Here is a 23,043-nt window from a genome sequence, read left to right as displayed (position 1 = left end):
AAATCACAAATGTAGACAAAAACCTGAGAATGCTGTATGTTTGACAACGTTACCATGGAGATTTCGGAATCTTTAAATTACCTCAAAAGTTCAGATGTGATGTCATAATCTCCAGGCAGAAAATATGGAATTCATGTCTAATGTTCTTATTTTTACATTTTATTCATAAACAAAAACCTGTAAAGTAAAAGTTAGCAATAAAAGTAGTTTCAATAACATATACTGCAACTACAGGCCTTGAAAATCCACCAGTTATCAATGATGACCAACTGAATAGTGAACAAACTCTGTGAATTCAACATCAAAATGGCCAAGGTTGTCAGTTGTCTTCTAGTAGTGGCCATTTCTATTATCAAGTTAAAGCAGCAGAAGACGTGGTATTTTAAGGCCAATCAAGGCCAATTCAATTCTATTCCTTTTCTTGTTCTTGAGAGACAAAAGTCAATGACGTGAGACTTCTTAATACTCTCTAGTGATATAATTTAATAACTTAGAGGTGGTAGACCTGATCAACAACAACAATGAACAGGCCTACCTGAATCAGGTAGAAAAGGCGACGCATTTGTGTTAGTCTTAGAACTTGACACTGAATGTCAGCAAACAAAGGATGTGGTTGTGGCCTATAGGAGACAGTAGAACAGCAATCACACTCCACTAAAGATCAGTGGGAAGCCTGTCGAGAGGGCTGCAAGCAGGGCTGGAATTTCACAGCAGCCATGCCGGCCATGGCAGACGTTGCCTTGATTCCCTTTTAGTTCTCAGGCCACTGTGGCCTTAGTGCCCTGCATGACGGCTTCCCCCTTCTTTCCGTATTCTGCTTAGTATCTGGCAGATGCAGCGATTTTAATTTGTGGCCTGTCCCTGTTAACATAATCATCAGAACTATGCAATGATTCTAGAGCCAAGATGATTTTGAAGCCATTATTTTAAGGTAAAATAAATACACAGTGATGCTTTAATGTAACTAAAATGTAACTAAGGGAATTATTACAGTTTTTCACAGGTCTCTGCTAAAACTCAGTTTACACAAACAAAAGGTATTTTAGGACAAAACACTGTTGGGTCAAATAATGAAAACAGAAGCGTTGCTATGGTATGAACAAACCCAAGTTGCAAGCAAAAGTGCACATCTCACATCAGAGGTATAAAAAAACTCTATGAACTCTCTTCTGTTTGAATTATACACACATATATGTATTTTCGTTACAATGCAAAACAAAGGCCAACACTGAGACAGAAGGAAAATGACAGGGTATGATGAGGATGTTCCATCAAGGGTAAGCTGCTTCCAGAGCATGATCAAGCTTCACTGTCCCACGATCTTTATCAGAGCTTTCCCAGATGCTTTCTCTCAACTCATCCATTCCCAGATTCTGCAGTGAGTGCACTCTGACAGATGTCTGACAGTGGGCAGTGGGGATATTCCTGGGAAGCTGATTGGGATCTTGTGAATTAGTTCAGTTGGTAGGTTCAAAGTAGATTTGGCTGTAAAAGGGCACGTTTTCAGTCAGCAGCAGTGGAGATGCTCCAGGTCTCATAAACCAGTAGGCGTGGTGAGGCTCCAGAAAAGAAAGAGAGAAAAAATAGGTCTGCACACTGTCTTACTCTCTCCCAACGTTTCCACCTAAAAGGTCAGGAAAATGGATGTGCCTGAGGAAGATCTTTCAGGTCAAACGTTAAAAATAATTTCCGGGATCAAGAAAGACAGATATATATATATATATATATATATATATTGTTACGGCCATCTCGTTCACAGACCGCAACATAAAGGGAGACGACGACAAATGTTTAATCATAAAGATAATTTATTGAAAATAGAACCAAATTATAAGCCACGAATGTCTAGGGGAATAAAATGTGGTATGTAATGCTGTGCCTGCGTGGATGAATCCTTGAATTTCCTTGAATTTCCCATTGGGGATCAATAAAGTATCTATCTATCTATCTATCGATGCAATGAATGTGTCAGTATGTTAGACAATTGAGAGAACAAGAGAGAGAAAGACAGTTAGTGAGATAAGGGGGAGAGAAAAGGGAGAAATGAAGCAATGTGCCTGTGTCGGAAGAAAAGAGCCAAAGAGTGCCTACAGAGAGAGAAAGAGAAACCCTTTTGTAGCCCCACCTCCAGATACAGGTGCACCTCATAATGCAATTAGCCTAACCAGGTCCAGCCCTGCCCGTGCACTGACAGGCCAGGACCTGAAGGGGGCACAGGAGGTCGTAACAATATATATATATATATACTGTATTTCTCTTTCTTTTCTGTGTTGGGTTTTATCCAGCACCTGTTAAAATACATGCACTCTTGACCTACATGGCTCCAATAAAGAACACAGCTTTGACCCCCATCTGGTGGGAGAATCTTCCTCTGTCCCTTTTACATTGTGAATAGAGTATCTAAAGCCTAACACAAATAAATGTAAATAGCTCACACTTAAAAAGCCTTTGCACATATGAATTGTTTTAACTTGCATCTAAAAAAAGACACTAATATTGCAGGAACGGATTCAAATATTTTGTTTCTGAGATTTGAGCCTGGAGGACCACTCCCTTGAAGCAGTACCTTCAGTTCAGAGGCAGCTGCGTCAGAATACATGTGCCTTGGGGAAGGAAGTCATTATTTAAGTTCTTCTTATCAGGCCTGGTTGTGTGGGCCAAAGACGACAAACAGTCAGCTTAGTCCCGTGGATATAGGCTACTTAACACTGTAGACTGAACAAGATGCATTAGATAAAGTATGAATCAAAGGTTGACTTGATAAAAGCCTCAAAATGTCTTTAAATGGGGTGTATATTATGCATGGATGTATCTTTTTATAATAGTGAAACACTATCTGAGCTAGACTAAATATGTTCTTTGGAGAAGGCAATCCTACTGTATAGGACTTAAGTATAACTGAATGACAATGAAGCAACATATGTGCTGTGACGGTACCTTTTTCCCACAGATAAATGACCTCAACGGAACACAGTTGTTGTTTCGGGAAGTCGATCTGAGGTTTATTATGTAACTATGAGAAGATGATATAATACCCCTCTTGACAATCCACAACCCCCTCTCATCACGTTTAATTAAAGCCACATGGCTTGCATCCCAGTTATTACCTCATAAACATAAATTCACACAGTGGGTGTGGAGGCACAGTTGTAGATACTCAAACTGATCACTTTTGAGTATGGGACTGGAATTAAGCTGTATTTCAAAATAACCCTAACACACCAGTCAGGGGTGAGGACCTTTGGTGTGAATGGAAGAAACGTTTTATATTCTTGTTGTCAAGTTTGCAATTTTATGAAGGGTTGTTCCTCCTCTGGCAAGATAAGGGCTCTTATCTAAATGCAAATCTCTTTAAATGTTGAGAACAGCAATTGTATATTGGTGGTTCATAAACACCCCCTTGAAAATCTGTACAAGGTAGTTTTAGTTCAAATGCAGTTAAAATATACCATACAATGTTGTGTAAAATGCGAATAAAAACAGAATGTAATAATCTGCAAATCTCATTATTTAGTTGTAAAAAGGACACAGACAACATATCACATGTTGAAAATGACACATGTGACTATTTCATGGAAAATAATATGTTTATTTTAAATTTGAAACCAGCAACAAGCGGTTTCAAAAAAAGTTGGTATGGGGTAACAAAATGCTGGAAAAGTTGTGTAATGATAAAGAAAACAAAAGGAGGAATGTTTCACAACTAATCAAGGTAACTGGCAACATGATTGGGTATGAAAAAGAGGATCCCAGAAAGGCAGGGTCTCTTAGAAGTAAAAATGTAGGGGTATTTATCACTGTGTAAACCTGTGTGGACAAATGATGAAACACTGTCATTTTAATGCTTCTTAACATGAAATTGATAAGTAGCCTATTTGGGGAGTTCATAATCTACAGTACATAATATAATTAAGACATTCAGAGAATCCAAATAAATCTTTGCATTACGGCCTACGGCATGGGCATCTTGCAAAGCACAATCAATTGATGTATACAGGTTAGCACTTTTTATATATAATATTTTATATATTGTCTATGTACTTTTTGCCGCTAAATATTGGTTCTGATGCCACATTCTGTTTTTACTTTCATTTTACACAACGTCCCAACTTTTTCTGATTTGGGGTTCTATATCGCCTATAGCCTACCATACATATTTTCACTGAAAATAAGGGCAAGTGTTAAGGTATAACTTGCATTAATTCTTCAGTTTTAGAGTGAGCATTCACTCATGAGTTAAACTGATATATTTAGACAACGTAATCGGGTCGAAGGCAAATGTGTGTTTGATGTACGGAAGGAGACGTCTTTCCCCGGGATTTACTGTGTACACACGTGTGCATATATGAGCCCATATTTTGGCGCTGAGTTTAAGAAGGGAGAGGGAGGGTGTGGGAGAGTTGAATTACACACACATCCCACCTTCTTGCCCCATTCTCGATCCTCAATCCTTCCCCTTCCTGAACAGCGGGAGGGCGCCTGAATGTGAAATTATGCATGGGAGCAAGCAGGAAAAAAGGATATCAGTCTTGGCCATGGTCTAGAGATATGCGAGATAACCAATTAAAATGTCGGTTTCAACTCATACACATAATGTATTTCCTATTTTGAAATCACAGCTCTGATCAATCGGAGAGCAAGTGGTGTTGCCAAGTCTTACCTGTTGGAGAGAAACAGTTACAGTTTCAGATTTGCGGCTCTTTCCTTTTGCAAGGACTTGAGACTGTGGATTAGGCTACATTTTTAGTTTCCTCGTTTGAATGGGTCATCGGATCATTCTTCTGAATTTGCCTGGATGGGATGCACAGTGAGTTTTATCTGTTGCGAAGACGATTTCCTTCAGATGCCTTTGGACCAACATGTGGAAAAGAAGAAAGAAGAAAAGACACCTGTATCCAAGGTATGCTATGGTCACTTATGTGGTGACTTTATTGTATGGTCAAGGGCATTATCGACAGAAAGTGCCCTTGACTCCTTAGTTTGCACTTGACTATGGATGGAACGGAGGAGAGGGTGCAGGGAGAAAAAATGTGTTTACCTGCGCGTACTACGAAGACAACCTTCTGTGTTCCTTTCCCCAAAGTCACTGACAGATCGTCGACTTTTACGCGTGTAAGTGGACAGCCTGTTAATTTGAATGATGTATACCATAAGTAGCAATCAACTGAGTTGTATTAAAACCACGTGGTAATCTTTGATGATCATGCAATGATAAGAACGGTCTACTCAGTTTATTTGTGCGTGACATGTAAGGCAAGTAAGATGTGGTCAGTAACTACGAAAGACTTTTTATGTAAGATAACTAGCCTATTGTTGTTGTTGTGCTAATGAGCAAACGGTAATGAAAAATAGAATGACAGGATTCGTAGGAAAGAACAGATATTTACAAATATGGTGGCACAGCATAGAACTTTATTCAACAGTGAGTGGGCTACCAAAATGAATACAGGTACGTTTTGGGTGTCGTTGAAATTCAGATTGTTGCTGTTGGTACGGGCTGTACATAAAACTTTGAAGTTTGAACCTGTTCCTTTCTTCACGTCCTTCTGACCTTGGCCTAGTGTGCCTTGAGGAGATCCCCCTGTACATATTACCCTGTCAGGTAGATTGTTGATTGACCCTTTAAATCTATGGTGTCTAGAAACTGGGGAAAAACTTGGGATCTGACGATGGGGTGGTCTGCAGCTGAATGCTGGGGGTGGTGTTCATTGGTGGTTAAAGGAGTGGCAGTGAAGCTTGAGGAACAGGGTTGGCTTTGTGGCTGAAGTGCAGAGCTTGCCGTCTGTCTGGGAGGAATGTGACTACAGACCTGTGCAGTGATAACCATCTCTCATATGTACAGGGAAATAAGATGGACAGCCCACTTTAGTGGGACTCACTTGATCTTTGATTTTACAGATTTTTTTTCTCTCTCAAAAGCAGATCTGATCTCTGAACTATAGAGTAGAGCAATGCCATTTCTTCTCAGGTTGACGTCTACATTTCAGTTCCACATACATGCATATTCTCTGTGATTTGATTTTTGTGAAGTAATAATAGTTCATATTAATGTGTAATTTCCATGCTATGATCTGATTCAATGAGAGGTCTTTTTTTGTCTGAGACTGAGGTGTGTGCTTTGCTGTAAGTGAATACCCATACACAGAGAATACCCATAAATACTCAAGGATTCCATTCCATTTTCAGTTGTCCAACTAATCAAGATTGTTAGAGTCGTTTCTACCTAGCTCAAGTTGCTGCAGCCAACAGCTAGAGTAGCCAGGCAGTTACAGTGCTACTCTGGGGGCATGATTCTAAAGATGATATGATAATCACTCTCTGTAAGTAAAGCCAGTGGCCTCTCCAGGGCTTGTCTTCAGGCTCACGGCCAAAGGTCTAATTAGAGACTTGGAGATTTATGGCCGCAGAGTTCCCTCCCTTTTGTTCATCCCAGTGTCCATCACCTTTGGCCTGATGGGTGGTATGTCAGTCTGTGTGTGTATGTGTGTCTGTGTTGTGTGTGTGTGTGTGTGTGTGTGTGAGAGAGAGAGAGAGAGAGAGAGAGAGTGTGTGTATGTTTGTCTATAGTGTGTGTGTCTCTCTCTCTCTCTGTGTGTGTGTGCGTGTGTGTGTGTGTATGTGTGTGTGCGCATGTGTGGGGCCACCTTGGGTGCACCTCTGAACAGAGATGTCAGGCTCGTCCTTTCATTAGTGCCTCGGCTGCTCTGCGTCTGTCGTAAGAGGTGATCGGCGATGGTCATCAGTCAGGTGGCTCTACTAGTAATGGGCTCCAGTGGAGATTGTAAAAGGTTTTTTGTCCTGGTCATTATGCAAATTGAAATCTATAGAAATCAGAAAAGAAGAGAAAAAAAAGAAAAACAAACATGATTAAGACTACTGTGTGTAATAGCCACATTACAACCTTAAACCTCCATCTTGACTTACCTTCACCGAAATGTTTGTTTTCTTTTTAGCCTTTGAAAAGGTCCTCCTCTCTTGCTCTTTAATTTCCCTGAACCTCATGAATGCCTTTCCTGGGATATGTGTCTCATTCACTAACACACACACACACACATACACTGATGCATTATAGCTACGACTATTGATTGGTTGATAAATTGTCACCTTGCTGACAGTTAAAACATCTGGAAGAGTTGTATTTATCTAACTATACACTGTTGCACATAATTAATCTCTCATAACTGCATCTACATAACTGCACAGAATACTGTACTCAACCTGCACTTTGGAATTTAATGCTTATTTGCACTACTGATTGGATGTAAACTGCATTTCATTGGCTCTGTGTCTGTACTCTGCTAAATTACAATAAAGTTGAATCTAATCTAATCTAATCTAATCTAATCTAATCTAAGGGAATGTTACCTGTAGGCCCATGGCCTTCACTTGATGTGGATGGACGCTCCGCAAGAAACCCCACATTCTTGCCACACGATGGGCAAAACTTGGGAGCGTCCCCCATTTTCACACCACAAAACGGGCAGAACATTTCAATCTGAATAAATAAATAAATAAATAGTTCAGATATCAGGCATATTCTTGCATTAACATGGCATTTTTAAATTGTTTCATTGTTAAGAGAGACCCCTAACGACATGATGCTAAGCTGATACATTAGCGATTTAACCAAGAGGTAACGTTAGTGCCAGAGTCCCAGTAGCGGGAAATGGTGCTAAAGGAGCAAGGTGCTCATATCTCCACGAACTTGCACCATGAAATCAGAGTTTACATACATAGATGTGACAGTGACAATTTTCGAAAGGGCACAGTGCTTAGGACAACCATGTAATAACGCCGGTAATTCATCTATTAGTAACCAGGAGCGAGCGAGCTAGCCAGCTAACAACGTTTAGCTATAAACGTTTGCAGAACGTTGAACATTTATCTGCATGGACTAATACGTTAGCACTAAGCCTTACAATACAATGCCTTAATATGTTAAAAATACACAAAACCACTTTGGTATCAGAGCACATAGACAAGTCTGTCATAATAAAAGCGCAAACTCACTTACCTCTTGTAACGTTAGTCAATAATGGATGGGAGAAAATAGCACGTTCAACCCTCAACCGCATTTATAAAAAAGAAGCGCCAACCGGAAGCAGGTCTTCACTGATTATGGTTCCGCTGGAAACATTTCCGTTGTCGTCTTTTCAACTTGCATGTTGTTAACCTCGTTTGCTCGTGTTGTGAATATTTGCGTGAGGTAAAATCGATGCAAATGTTTTCAGAATTTGCAGGCGTTTTCTGAATATGCAGATGTTTTTGTCATTTGTAGCACACGTGTTGTGAAATCGATGTTGGTGTTTTATGAATTTGGAGGTGTTTTATGAATATGTAATTGTTTTATGAATATGCATTTGTTGTGGCGTTTGCATGTGTTATGGCCCTTCTCGGCCACCGTAATAATCCATTTGAGACAAAATGCACACATCCAAAAAGGGCATGTGTCAAAGACAGAAATGAGACAGAAAACTTTGATGTGAAGTTACAAAAAAGAAATGCAGTTATACTGCAGTTTTTTCGAAGTACAGTGCAGTTATACTACAGTACAGTGCAGTACAGTAGTATTTGCATGTCCAAAATACTGCATTTCCTGTATAAGAACTGCAAACATTTCCTCCAAAACTGATAGAAAAAGGCAGTTTGACACTTGAAGTAATACAGTTATTTTTTTGTAAGGGGTGAAGCAGGTGTTGTTTTGTGTTGTGTTTGTGACCCCTCAAGCAATTTCGCTTTGACATATCACATGCCATTGTTCTCAGATAAGCTGTACCTTTCATGAAAAAACACCAACCAGAAGTCTGTTATTGTAATAAGTCTGCTATTATAATAATCTGATTATGAATCACAATAGTGTTTGCCCTACATGGACAGTCATACAGGAATAACAGTGCTTCTGATTTCATTTCATAAAAGCTCTTGTAAAAGACAAAAAAGGAAGTGAAGTGAGCCATTTGAATGGTTTGCATGTCCACTTCAAATGGGAAAATATTTTAGAAAAGCCAGAGTCCACTGAAGGTGTTTTTAATTACCCTTACATGAACACAACTTTGTGTGGAGGCTGTCACGCTTAAACAGTATGTGGAACAACAGTAATACTACAACCCAGTGATATGAAAGTCAGTGTAAAATGTCTTTTTGTGTGTTCTCTCTTGGCATAGCTTCCCTCCCACAGACGCTTAGCCCTCCCTCATCAATCAAAGCAGCATGGCACCTCCACAGACAGGGCCCAAATCCTCTCAGCACTCATACATCTCCCGACATCAGACGGATGATGTTGTTGCAGAGGGAGACCGATTTGGAGGCTGGGATGTTGGTGTGTGTGTGTTTGTGTGTGTGTATGGAGAAAAGACGTGGAGGGGGGGGGGATTCCAGGGGATTTACGGGTGTGTGAGAGTGAATAGCATAATAATTTGAGGAAGACAGAGTAGGCCACAGCAACCTGCCCCAGGTAGTGAGCGAGCAGGGCATTTGTACTGTTTAGAGCAGGCTGGCGTACACACTGCGATTGGTAAATGGTGATCTCGCCTTTGAGGTATACCGGTACTCCAATCATCACTTGCTACTGAAGTTTTGAAACTTATCTTACAGATGATGATTTTAGTTTTAGTTTTTGTTTCTTTGGTGTTGGTTTTAGGCCAGAGTATCTCTTCTTTAAGCTGTATCTTTAATCAAGGTAATGTGCACACTTTCTCTCAGATGTGTAAGCTTATTAATTGAAAACATAGTGTCAAACTGTGGCTTGCTCTCTACAGTAGTTGTAAGTGCAACACTGAATTTCCCTTGATTTGATTTTTTGCCCATGTTCCTCGACTAATTTGTCTCTGTTCTCCCCCTTGGTTGTGTATGAGTGGGAGGAGGGTGAGGTTGGTGGGTGTTGGGCTACCTTTGTATTCTCCTCCCTCCACACACCGGCTATCAGGAGATTCTGTCATCGGTCCGGTGCAACACATTCCCTCCTGTCAGAGAGGGCTGCTCTCCGCTTTGCTCTTATCTCAGCCGGTCACTCAGTGTTCTGTCTGACCGCAGGCCCAGTGCTTCAAAAGAGCCAGCCATTTGGCTCCAAACAATGCCACTCAACCTCATCCCCCTTAACACACACACACACCACCACCATTGTGCCACCAGCCAGCAACTGTATGGGATGCATAAAGGAGGCCAGAGTGGAAAACACAAGAGTCAGGTGTAGGAACATGTGCTGTGTAGAAGCCAGCTGTGGGCCATTCTCCCTGGCTGTTACCCCACCCCACCCCTCTCTCTCTCTTTCTCTCTCTTCTCTGTTGTCTGTCTGTCTCTTCTCTGGCCTTCCTTCCACTCCTTCTCCTCGTGGCTCCTCTGTGGGCCTGTGTTTGTTCCAGGAGATGAGCGCTCTGTGTTATTTTTAGATCCTATCTCCACACCACACACACACACGCACACACACACACACACACACACACACACACACGCACACACACACATACATAGAAAAAACAACAAACCTCTGTCCCCTGCACCTAGAGGCCTGGCAGATCAAAGGCTATCTGGCAGCCTGCTCTGCCGGTCGCCCGTGAGGCCAGCTGTGGGGCTCGTCTGCGGATCCCAGAGCCTGTGTGTGCTCCTGATGAGCTTCCTCCAGCTGCTGTGTCTTGAGACAGCCAGCGATGGTGGTGGTGGTGGTGGTGGAGATGTGGATGGGAGATGTAGTGGTGGGGTGGAGGGGAGGGAAGGGGAGGGGAGGGAAGGGAAACAAAGCGAGTCGAGGGCTGTTCCCCCTTCTCCCTTTCGTGCGAGTGTGAAGGGCTGTTTTGAAGAATGCAGGAGTTGTGTAACGCCACCACCACCTGGCTTCAAGGCCTGCTCTGCGGCGGAGGGCACCTTTTCAATCGAACATGGAAAATCAACAAGGGCCGGGCTTCATAAGAGAAAGTGGGTGGATTTTTAGAGCTTATTGCCCATTCATTTTGGTGTGCGTGTCGGCTGTGTTGTTCTGTCAGATTGGACAAAAGCACAAAAGCTCAAATGTTGATGCCGGATATGGGAATGAAATGAAATGAAGTTGATTTATTTGCACAAGAACAGGGACGGCATCCCGACCTTTTTCATGCCATGTTACAGTCATCAGGCCTGAGTTTGTCACGGCCACCATTGAAGCTTCTTCTGAGTGTTTTCAGTGCAAAATGTTTATCATAGTGGGGGGTAAGGGCTGGCGTCCGTCCAGGCACACTCCTGTCGGAGAATGACCCCAGGCACTCAGCGAGAGGTGTCATTCTATCTGTTAGGCCCGTGCCAAACCACAGAACAGTGTCAGACACTGTACACTCCCACACATCTGGTGTGTGTGTGTGTGTGTGTGTGTGTGTGTGTGTGTGTGTGTGTGTGTGTGTGTTCAGTCTTCACAGAAATCAGAGCCTGTGCTGTCAGAGAGGCTCCTGGTGATCTCTACTCTGATGGATGGGCCTATGGAGAGTGACGGCATGCTTTCATCTGTCTGATCTGATCTCTATTAGAAGCAGCCTTGTTCATCAGGCTGATTGCTATTAGGAGCAGCCTTGCAATCTTGAGGAAGATTATCTCAAAGACTGAAGTTATGTGTAAATTCAAAAGTGAGGAAGGTGCAGCCGAGAGGAGCAATTGAAATGCTTTCATGGAATTTTGTGTGTGATTTCATATGTGCTTTGATTTTTTACATCTGAAAATATTTAACCTCTAAATTGTTTAACATTAGGTCCCTTATTGGTCAATAAACCTCTGAATCACATTTTTGAATGATCAGGTGTGAGTGACACCGCTAGGCCAAATGGATTGTTCTTGAACTGTACAAAGCCACAGGCTCCTTTGCATGCTCTTGAGCAGTGGCCAGTGTGACAGGCTCCTGGCAGGGTGTCCCCTGCATTCTGTAATTATCTCATAAGGTATGTGGCAGAGCGAGAGTTACCCACAATGCCCCTCAACATTCCAGTCTCCCGCTGGCTGGGAAGAAACACTGTGGCCTCTGTGCCGTGTCTCTACGGCAACCCCATCTCACTTTTACACTCTGGATCCAACCCAGCACTCTAAAATGCAGCCTCCTGATCAGGTTTTGAAATGGAGTTCTATTGGACAGCATTCCTGAGCTCCAGGGCCAACAACACAGTGTTTAAATAATTTGAAGTGTAGCAATGAATCACACTGTTTCATGTAATGTATTTGTGTGGAAGTTACTTAATGTCAAAATCACATAAGAAGTCACTTTTGAAGTGATGGACGAACTAGAGATCAAACCAGCCCACTGTAAATTGTTGCATCCCCCTGAAAGCCCCATGGTCCATCACATGCTGGGTCGTTGTTTACAGAGCTGTGCTTTGTGTGTGGTAACCCTATCTTCACACAGTGAGTAAAAACAGAAGTTGAGAATAACAAGAGACTGATTGCTCTGTGGGCATCATGTTTGTTTTCCATATGAGGAATGTATATCTCTCTTGGCTCTCATGGACTGATTAGGATCTAGATATGTAATCTCTGATATATGACTACTGTCAGTGTTTACTGAAAAGCAGAGACATAGGCCTACTTATTTGGTCGTGCTCGGTCTGTGACGATGGGGACAGACAGTGGGCACACAGAGGGTGTTTGCAGTTCATTTTCTCCAACACGACCACATCTGGAGAAAAGAGGCGCAGGGTCAGGAGGCCTTTTGATGATGGATGAATCTGAACTCTCCGTGTTTGCGGTCTGACGTCGGCCTGCGCTACCTGTGGCCAGGGGTTTGGAGGGACAGGCAAGGCACCATGGTGAGAATCCCAACAAACAGAGAGGCACCCAAAGGGCAGCCACAAGTCGGTGAGAAATGGCCACACATCACATTACGATTTAATGGATGGAAAACAAGAGTCTGTTTGTTTTGGAGCAGGGATCAGAACACTAGCTCCTCAGGCGAGCAATCTGATTTGCCGCCTCCACGGAGCACTGCAGTCAGGCGCACATCTTCCTGAGAGTGGAATCCATGGCCTCTTCATTTTTTTTTTTTTTTTTTTCTTCCAGGGACAATTGTTGAAGGGAAATTTAAATCCCACTTTTAATGTGTCATTGTGTCCAGATTCTTCCACCTCCAAATGTCAAAAAGGAAGTGATAAAAGACATTTGATACCATGCCATTAAGAAATCTCTCACACTATAAGTGTCTGTCAGCTTTTACGAAAATCAATCTCCTTGAGTTACTTAAAGAACGTTAAGTTGAAAGTGTCTGGTGAAAATGAAAGTGCCATGAAAGACAGTACAAAGGACTGTAAGCATCAGGTTTCTGAAACCCCAGTCACCAGAGGACTTCATGATAGAGAAAAGGACTCAAACAGGAGAGATCCTTTTACCTCTTACCCACACTCAGCTTGAGTAGAGAAAATTAGAGGTCAAGCCTTTGCTTTTGCTAAAGGTCTTGTCATTGCTACAACATAGTTAGGTTGTTGTTTTTTTGTTTAGTCAGTTGCTTTTTCTTGAAAGGAAGTAAGTATTTGAAAGCTGTTTGCAAAGGAATCAAGGAAAACGAGCATGAATGAAATGGTCAGATAGGTCCTACCAAGCATGCTTTCAAGACATTAGTGAATCACTGATGCAGAAACTTCCTAACAATGACTCTGTCAATAGAGGATAATAGCTTGACAAAAAACGCTAATACAGTCACTTAAGGCTTGTTAAATACAGATAGCATTGCTTTGAGGATGGAATGACAGTCCACAAGATAGATTAAGAGGAAGGGCAACTGTATTTTTCCCAGGGTTACGGCTGTGTGCTCCCATTATGTGAGAGGATAAGGCCGTTCCAACTTAAACATCTCCGACTGTGGAGTTAGAAGGACATAATGCCCTCTCTTTACCCCATTTCCGCCTAGCTCTGTCTCTTCGTGTATTGATGAATGTGGCCTTTATCCAACATTTTTGTTGACACTTTTCTACTGCGGGGATGGTCTTGTCTCGCTTTCTAATAGTTGGCATGGGGTTGTGCCATTCTGCTCCTGGCAACCAAGAACTTCCAGAAAATTCCAACTCAAACTCTTTTGTTGGGACTCAAACCCCCCTCTGAAAAGATGGACAGGGAGGCCCGGCCTCTCGCAGTGCGTCACATTTGACTGAGATGTGGCTTTGTTGTTGTTTGTGGTCAGATGTTTCTTAGAGGACTTGCCATTCAGCAGCATGGTAATTAGTGCGACAGCGAGGCACGGCTAGGAGAGGGCTGTCCAGGTCGGGCAACCACGCTTTCATCATTGGGAGAGGCTTGTTTTTCCTCCAGGGAGGCCATAAATCCCCTCTTTGACATGCTGCATTTACTCCGAATACACACAGGAAGAAAGGCCCATTTTTTTTCTCTGTTTCGCGCCAAATGTCATAACAAGCCGAGGCAGATAATTTTGGTTGTCTCGCTCTTGCTGCTTTTAAAGGATAGGTTTGCACACTTCCACATTCCGAATAGAGGAATTTCACAGGTATTTACACTGGAATGTCAAGTCACAGTGGACCGTGAGGGATAGTTAGGGGTACCCATGGAATTTAGGCATCAAGTGCCTGCCCAGTAAATCTGCATTCATGTTCCTGCCAATGTCAGAGGCTAGACAAATGTTTCAGAGTGTGTGTGTGTGTGTCTGGGTGTGTGTGAGTAACAGATATGCTCTTTATTGCAAGAAACACTCAAGTTGGTTGGGATGCAAAGATACTTTACTGAAGCAAGAGGGATATCCTCTAAGGCTGTTAAGTTCTCTTGTTTTCACTACTTTCCTACAGACGTTATACTGATACACTTTTGTCCAGCATATGCACTCTAAGCTTGCTCGGCAAAGCCCCCTCCGACGTTTCCCTGGTCAAACACTGTGTAGAAATACGTTTGACCAGGATCCAGAAAGGAAGGCAAGTCATTTTGTTCTGATGGGCCTGCTTAATCCCACTCATGCAGTAAGTCTTGCTATCTGAACGCTCTTTCTGTGTATTCAACCAGACATAACATGGTGGTTATAGTATTTATCCAACACTATAGTACATAGTATATATCCAACACATGTGCCCTATAAGAAACTGCACATCACTTTTTTGCCACTATGTAGCAGATCTTACCTGAAGTACATATGCAGATTGAGGTATGTTGAGGTGAAGGTGAGTGTTGGCCCACTGCTCACTATATGCTACAGTCAAACACATACTACACAGGGGAAGCAAACAGAGGCCCAGTTACTCAAGCATGTTTGCATTTCACAGTCAGTTACATTTCAACCCTCATGGGTCAGTGGCAGTTTTAAACTGTTGCCAAGTCCAGTGGAACAAGTACATGTACGGCCTCACAAGGAATTGGGTAGATTTAGGAATTTTAAATCATAAACTCAATTTTCCCTTTAAATGGTTCATGGTTTCTATAGTTATATCATATTTACTATGTTTTGCATATTGCAATGTGCTAACATAGAGAATATCCCAGCATACCACTGCTGTCCTTGTAGGCACCCAGCTTGCTAGGAAGTTGATCTACATACTGTGAAGGGGCCTCCAACATCGAGGTGCCAGTGTTCACAATGGCAGAGCAGCCTGAGTTACACCAGCCGGTGGACTTTTGGTTCACCTCAAACCTTAAGAGAGAATATGTATTTTGTGTTACAGTATGCATATCACAGACAACAGACACAATAGCATCAGTTGTGTTCATACAGAGATCCGTCAGGCTCTGTCACGCTCAGACCAATCTTCTGTTTGGTGATTTTCAGTCCTCCCACCTGGGAATGAAGTTAAGAAGGGGGATTAGTTTTATTGTTATGCTTTCATGACAGAACTTGTTTGGTTTATTACCAACCATGTTTATTGTAAAGGATTCTTTTGATTTGTGTGACTTTTTTTACCTTCACATGAAAAAAAAAAAGAAATTGATTTTTTTTCTAAAGCAACCTATTGCACTGCATTTTATTGGCAGCAATATATCATCTTAAATCTCAGTGTTTCCCACAGAATTGAATTCCATTTGTGGTGGTTGGTTTGCAGAATTAACTTGAATACAACAGTTTTTAACAAATTAGCACAGCGTGGTTATGATGATAACCAGATTTAAGCACAATTTAGTACAACCTGGAAAATCATTGTGTGGTGGTCAATGTTGATATTGTGGTGGGCCGCCACAAATAAGTCAATGCATGGGAAACACTGAATCTTCTCAGAGCAATGGACTGGATAACTTTTTCTTACCGAGACAGTGTCATAACCAATGACCATTGTGGGGCTTCCAGTTTTATATGCCTCAGACATCGTCTGTCTCTTGCAGGTGTTGATGGAGGATTTCTGGGGGTTGAAGAGTGTATGGAGCGCTGCGAGACAACACAGGGATTAACAGCAGAGACACTAGCTCGCAGCAGGATATGGTGTCAAAATCCGAGTCGGAGGAAAAAGCACAAGTGTGCCTACCCTGTGTAATTACAGCTCATGCGCCTGGCTCCCATTGTGATCCCCGTTAACGGCCCGAGCGTGTCGCGCCCTGTGTAACTCGAGTTGGAATTCCTAATCGAACGAGGGCCAGGGGTCTGATCGCTCACATGTGCCTTAAAATGCCTCGCGGGCCCCAAGCATTCTTTGCATTCATTGCATTCGCACAGCTTCATTTATTTACAGTATCACCCGCCTCACTTTTAAGCACACTTTGTGGAGGGGGCAGACAAGGCAAGCCATTGTTCTCCGAGGCCAGCTAATCTGGCACTTGTGCGATCCCTGAAAAGATCAGAGAGATAGCCACTTGTGTGTCTCCTGAAGCAATGTAGCACGATTGCTAAGCTTTTAAATAACCCTCAGAGCTGTGCTAGCCAGCTGCTCAACCTTTTGCAGGTCAGATTTTGGTGTCTAACTTACTGCCGGCTTGACTCTTGCATTTGATGGAATGGACCCAAAGGTATGATGATCCTTTGTCAAACAGGATGGTGAAGGTCTGGCCTGGGGTCCCCGTGCTGATTTGTCCAAAGTATTCTACCTGTAGACACAGAGAGGGAGAAAAACAAAGAAGTGTGTAGACACATATTGGCCCTTTCCAAAACTAGTCCCTTCCCACTCCCCTCGGTTACGGAGTGCACTCGTGTGGGAATCACCCTCACAGCTAAATAAAGTTCCCTTGATTAGCGAGTACCACACTCAGCTTTGGGATGAACTCTGCCTAGCTGAAACAGGTTATGACGGAACCATGGATTTGTTTAGAGGTGTACTTATGTGGAACTAATGCAGCATTAATTGACACACACCCTCAACAAGTCACCCTTGGTGTTCACTCGGTATTGGTTTCGGAATGGCGGACCCTAGTGAATGCACAAACGGAGAAATCCTCTCGTTCTTGTTGGTACAGTAGGCCTACAGGAGAGCTTTTTTACCCTAGGAAACATCAAATTGTGCAGCTAAGGTGTGTGCAACATTATTGATCAGGTCTTCAGTATATGCATTGTCTGCACTGTCTTCCAGTACTCCCCTGATGCGAAGGTTAAGAGGGACCCTGGAAGAGAAGACACCTTTTTTTTATCTCATTATCAGTATTTTACAAGAACAACATTTGTGAGGTCTGTATGAACTGAACAAAAATGTAGTAATCTGAGTCAGTAAGGTGCACTCAAGCGCAATTTGACTTTGTACACTGGCGCTTGTGTCTTTCCTATTTTGCATTCGGCGCACATTGGAATTTTTGCGGGCGGTTCAGCGAAAAGAGGAGGCGTGTTCCGGCGCAAATGTTCTCTGGTAATATTTTGCAGTTTCAGAAAACAATTCCGCCACAGACCAGCAAAAACCTAGTCTAAAGTCAGTGGCGCATGCAGTATTCAAGATGGTAAAAGAAAGCAGCGAGTAGCCTTGGCTACAATTTCTGTAGTTGCTGCGTCTGTGCGTTGTTATTCTCTCTCCTGCTGAAACAAAAGTTGTGCGTGCATTAAGTTGATGATTAAGGTGTTTACTTTACAGAAAATATTGTAAATAGCCTACTGTCATGCAGTTAATGGGATACTGTGCAGAGTTTGCGTTTGATTCTTGTGTTTCAGATCGTTAAGATAGGGCCCTCAGTCTCTGTTTGTATGTAGCTGTATTGTGTTAGACTGGCCACAGCGGTATTGGACTAAGCCAGCCTAGGCCTACTAGTGGCTACACAGCATTGCTATCAGTTTGTACCAGCTGGCTAATGTTATATTGGTTCTGTTTCCTGTCACCTTTTAAAGTAACATTTAAAATGGTTTCTTATTCACACACCCACACAGACCTAACAGAAGGTCTGAGGCATCAGATTGCAGATATTAACATCCAATGTATGATTTTAAAAATGTGAAACTTGGACCTCATGTCCTTCTAATCTGACCTCACCAGTCCCTCAAGATCCAGGCACAGCAAGCTGAGAATTAAATGCTTCATGGTTGTTTTGGGGTCTGGGTTTTCAGTGGTACACTGCATGGCTTTATAAGCATGAGTGATGCAACTCATCAGTAGCGTACTGGCTACAGATAAGATATGGAGCTTTCCATACACAGCATGTTTGTATGTTTTTATTGAGTTAGCATGTGCTTTATCAGTTTTATAATTTTTTTCCTCTACTTTTACAAATGGACATTATTTGGATTGATGAGAACACCTCTTATGTTACACTGGGGGGTTGAAACATAGTCTTGCACTTAATTGAAATCAGTTGCTGTGATATTTGACCCCCTTCTGTGCTATCATAGATGTCATTGGAAAAAATCACCAGTTTCAACAGGTGTACAGCGCTTATGAGTCAGACTAAAATATTCAAATTATATAGAGAGTGGAGTAATTTATCCACATGGCTTAATATGAACCAAGATAAAATGAATGTGGTGTATGCCTTTGCATGTCTGCTGGAAATAAGACTGCCATCTGTTTTAATGGAGACTGCCAGGCGAGGAGGGAGTGTCACACATTCATCATTTCTCAAGTGATTGGCACCTGGCCCGAGAATATCAGATGTTGATATGCTTCTCTTAACTATCACAACTGATTCGCTCTGGGAAGAGTTGGAAAGACTAGCCTCTTCAAGAGTGAAATAGAAGAGTTAAGTTGTGATACTAGTAGATAAAATAACATATATTAGGCTACTTGTAACAATTGTGAATACAGAAAAAACACAAATCAAGAGTAAATGAGTTTTAATGCCCATTAGGTCTTGCCAGCATCCTTGTGTCAGTCACTGTTGGGAAGCTGAGAGACTAAGCAAACATTTGGATTTACATTACATTTTGGTTTCCTCTTCCCAAAGACATAAGTGAGACTGCATCTGCCTGAGATCTGGTCACATTGTATGCTTTAGGATGAACACACACATGAAAGCCCTCTTTGAAAGAGGCAAAATAAACAAAGAGTTGAATTCCATCTCCTGTTTTGTCATACCGACTCAGTGCTACAAGTCAAAACAGTTGAGTGCTGTCTCCATCTCCCCCTGCTAAATGGTTTAGGGTTATGGTTATTGTATTTAGCAGACACTTTTGTACAAAGCGACTTACAATATTTAAAATGAACAGTAAACAGTTAAAACTGTTTAACTGAACACCTGGGGTCAGATGCCTGCTCCATTGTTTTAAAGCATAGTTTTGAGATTATTTTTCTGATTCTTGTGGGCTACAATGTGCACTATGAGTTATTGTATCATGGAAGCTGTCTGGCTCACCAGGTTTCACATGAATTCTTTGGGCTGCTGTTTGGTACACCTCAGAAGCTGCAGTGGGCCCGACTCTCTCCCTCTGTCCCCGTGCTGACAGAGAGAGGGAATGCCTAGTAAGAGTAGTGGAGGGCTTCTTGTGTGGTTTGACCACAACTTCAATGCTGATCACTGTCTGTAGGAGCCACAAGGACTCATCCTGACCACACCATCAAGATTACGGTCACTCACATCACCTGACAGCATGTACTGACTCACTTCGCTCTGGTCATTTTCTAGATCCACCTTAGCTCTTGCCAAAAATAAACTTCAGTTCAGCTTTGCATGGAAGTGACATGGATGTAATGCAGCATCCCATCTCATGAACATTCATTTTCTACTACTGAGAGGGTTTGGGCACATCAACTCAGTCATCCAGTAAAGATAGTTTGAGACCCTGGGAAAAGAAGTACTGGTAGATATTTGAGCGCTGACGTTTGAATACTATAATTATTATTTCTTATAAGTCTAGGAGGAAGCCAGATAAGGAATAACTGCTATATGCTGTATATATTGCCGCATCACATAGGATAGAGGATGCACACCACTGCCAGTGTGTAGTCTTTGGCATTGACCTTGTGAGTTCACTGTGAACCATGCTCAAACCACGCAACCTTTGAAATACCACCATGTGACATATTGCTAATGACCTTTTTGAACAAAAGCCTATCTCTAGATGTGTTTGTAAATAAGGCTGTACTGATAAGGAGTCGGACTACCAATGAATGCTCATTTTCCACAGACTTCAGATGTGAATGACATTGATGCTGAGGCCAAGTTTAAACTTCAGTGTGGCTTGTTTGGTTCCTAACATTCTATCATATAATTTATTAAAGGCCCTTACTGTGTGCAACTGCTCCACAGTAAGGGCCCCATGCGAAGATAACTTTTTTCTTCGAGGCACTTTTTTAACTTGCTGAAATTCAGAAAGATTGTATGCCATCTGCATGTGATACAGTATAATATATCTATGGGGGAAATAAGTATTGAATGCGTCAACATTTTTTTATAAATTATTCACAACATTTAAGTCCATAAGAAAAGTTATGTGTAATAAAGTGGAATGACACAGGAAAAAAGTATTAAACAGGCTAAGAAAAAGCAGTACACCAAGGCAAGGAAGGGAAGGAACCAGCTGAATTACAGTATGTAAGTTAGAGAGTAATTATCACAACTATCTTTGCAAATTAATGGTTTAGTAATTATTCATGAAGTGGTACTGTTTTTATCTCATGGCACTGGCAGTCTTCATACAGTTGAAAGAACGATGAATGGAGCCATTTTGTTTCAAGAATCTTGCCATCCACCAGGATGATGATTATTAGACGCGGGTGGACCTTAGAGCAAGGATCCAAAGCATACAGCAAAGGAAACTCAATTGGTTTCAGAGAAAGAAATTAAAGGCCCTGACTTAAACCCAATTGAACATTTGTGGAAGGAACTAAAGATCAGGATTCTCAGAAGAGGGCCCCCCGGAATTAGTTTCTTCATACAGGAAATATCTTGAAGCTGTCATCACAAGCAAAGGCTTTTCCACAAAGTAAGACATTTCATTTGGCGTGTTAAATTAGTTTTTTTTCTTGTGACATTCCACTTTATTACACATAACTTGATTTATGGACTTTGATTTTTTTGTATGTCTTTATATGTGGATTTCTTGAATTAATACCAAAGTCTGGTGAAAATTTCATGTGACCTCGTTGGAAATATATTTACTAAAATAAATACTTATTTCCCCCGCTGTATGTGTGTGTGTGTGTGCCGCATGTGTGCATACGTGCGTGCATTCATGTGTGCATGCATATTTGTGTATGTGCAGGGACGGATTAAACAGATAGCCACCTGTGCACAAAGAATTTCTTTGCGCAACAGCCCACATTATGCGCTCACTCCAGCGAGACGAGTGAAATAAATGTAGGCCTATCTGTCATCGGCATAGGCTATTTGCTACGATATAAGCTACTGTTAGGCCTACAACAAGTCGCGATTTATTAGGCTATCCAATCGCTGTTTTCATGAACATTGCAGGAGTCCACTTAATTCACCTACCTACGAGTGGTTCAGTTTGTCAGTTTCACTTTCGCAAACACATTGAATGATCACTCATAGCCTACCACTTCCACCTAATGTTATGCCTCTATATTTTATGAATTGAGAAGTATTTATTGATCCAGAAAACATTTAGTTTATTTTTCTTTTGGTCCGTGGTTCCATAACACCATTCAGTGGTGCCGCAAATTAAGACAGAAGCACCGGGCATACTGTAAGCCACACTTGATCACACACAATCCATGATCCATCCCTGACCAGACCCAAGACCTTTGGGGACAGAGCCTTCTGTGCTGCTGCCCCTAGTCTATGGAACAGTCTACCCCTACAGATATGCATTGCTCCCTCCCTAGGTGTGTAAAACACACCTGTTCTGAGGCCTTTGACCATTAATACATTTCATTCTCTCAAGTGCAACGCAAGTCCATTTCTATAAGGACAATGGATCATAAAACCTAAAAAAATATTTCAGGTTAGGCTAAACTGTCAAACAAGAGAGCAGGTGAAGCTAGTTATTTACTAGCATGGTATTAATTTACCTCACACAAAAAGACAAGTCCATTGAAGCCATTCAGGATGTGAGAGCATCATTTAATACACTACAAAAACTGCCCTTCAAATATGACTAATTGCATACTTTTACTAAAACAAGCGAATGTGGCTGTTAGCATTTTAAGAAAATCAAGTTAAGTAAGGTCATTATCAACAAATTCCATTTTAATAGACAATCTAGACAAAACTCTGAAGTTACTACAGGAGAGTTAAAAACATTTCTAGTCAGCTTCAAACTGGAGTCATGAATCAAGGAAAGACAATGTTGGATAAGAACATTTGGCCTTTATTGACATTGTCAGTTTCACTTTCGCAAACACGCATACACATTGAATGAGCACTCATAGCCTACCACTTCCACCTAATGTTATGCCTCTATATTTTATGAATTAAGAAGTATTTATTGATCAGGAAAACATTTATTTTTCTTTTGGTCCGCGGTTCAGTTGTGCTGCAAATTAACAGACAGAAGCACCGGGCATAATCTATCCTAAATTCATTTTTTTTTTTTTTTAAATCCGAGGGCCCCTGTGCACGTGCACACTTGGCACAAGCGATGATCCGTCCCTGTGTATGTGTGACTACAAGTGATAAGCATAGAAGGGCAAGGTTCTCCCACCACAAGATGGTGGTATTGTTGTGAAAGAATGAACAGAGACAGTGGACAGTAGTGGACAGGATACTACAGGACAGAGACACTAAAAGACAGTATTGTGCATCAGATACGCTCCCAGGGACCTCCTTTATCTGATACACATACAAACACGTACACCTAACTACACATGAGGG

The 23,043-nt window shown here is 41.9% G+C and overlaps 1 protein-coding gene across 4 annotated transcripts in view; it reads left to right on the top strand.

The window, feature by feature from the left end:
- Positions 1–4,743: 4,743 nt before the first annotated feature.
- The window catches only part of tns1b (tensin 1b), a 171,184-nt gene continuing 152,884 nt past the window's right edge, over positions 4,744–23,043 (top strand). For 2 of the 4 annotated variants that reach the window (XM_076263733.1, XM_076263731.1), the window contains exon 1: positions 4,744–4,900. In XM_076263733.1, the coding sequence (XP_076119848.1) occupies positions 4,796–4,900 (105 nt within the window). In that variant the 5' untranslated portion in view covers positions 4,744–4,795. The remainder of the gene's footprint in view (positions 4,901–23,043) is intronic. The other 2 variants (XM_076263738.1, XM_076263734.1) reach the window with 1 other exon arrangement.

The sequence above is a fragment of the Alosa pseudoharengus genome, unplaced genomic scaffold (genome assembly GCF_046254945.1).
Source record: "Alosa pseudoharengus isolate Yale_2024_CS ecotype anadromous, Long Island Sound unplaced genomic scaffold, YU_APseudo_1.1 YU_APseudo_1.1_scf_3, whole genome shotgun sequence".
Lineage (NCBI taxonomy): Eukaryota > Metazoa > Chordata > Actinopteri > Clupeiformes > Clupeidae > Alosa > Alosa pseudoharengus.
The sequence above is the reverse complement of the archived record's forward strand: the minus strand, read 5'-3'. Positions and strand labels throughout refer to the sequence as shown.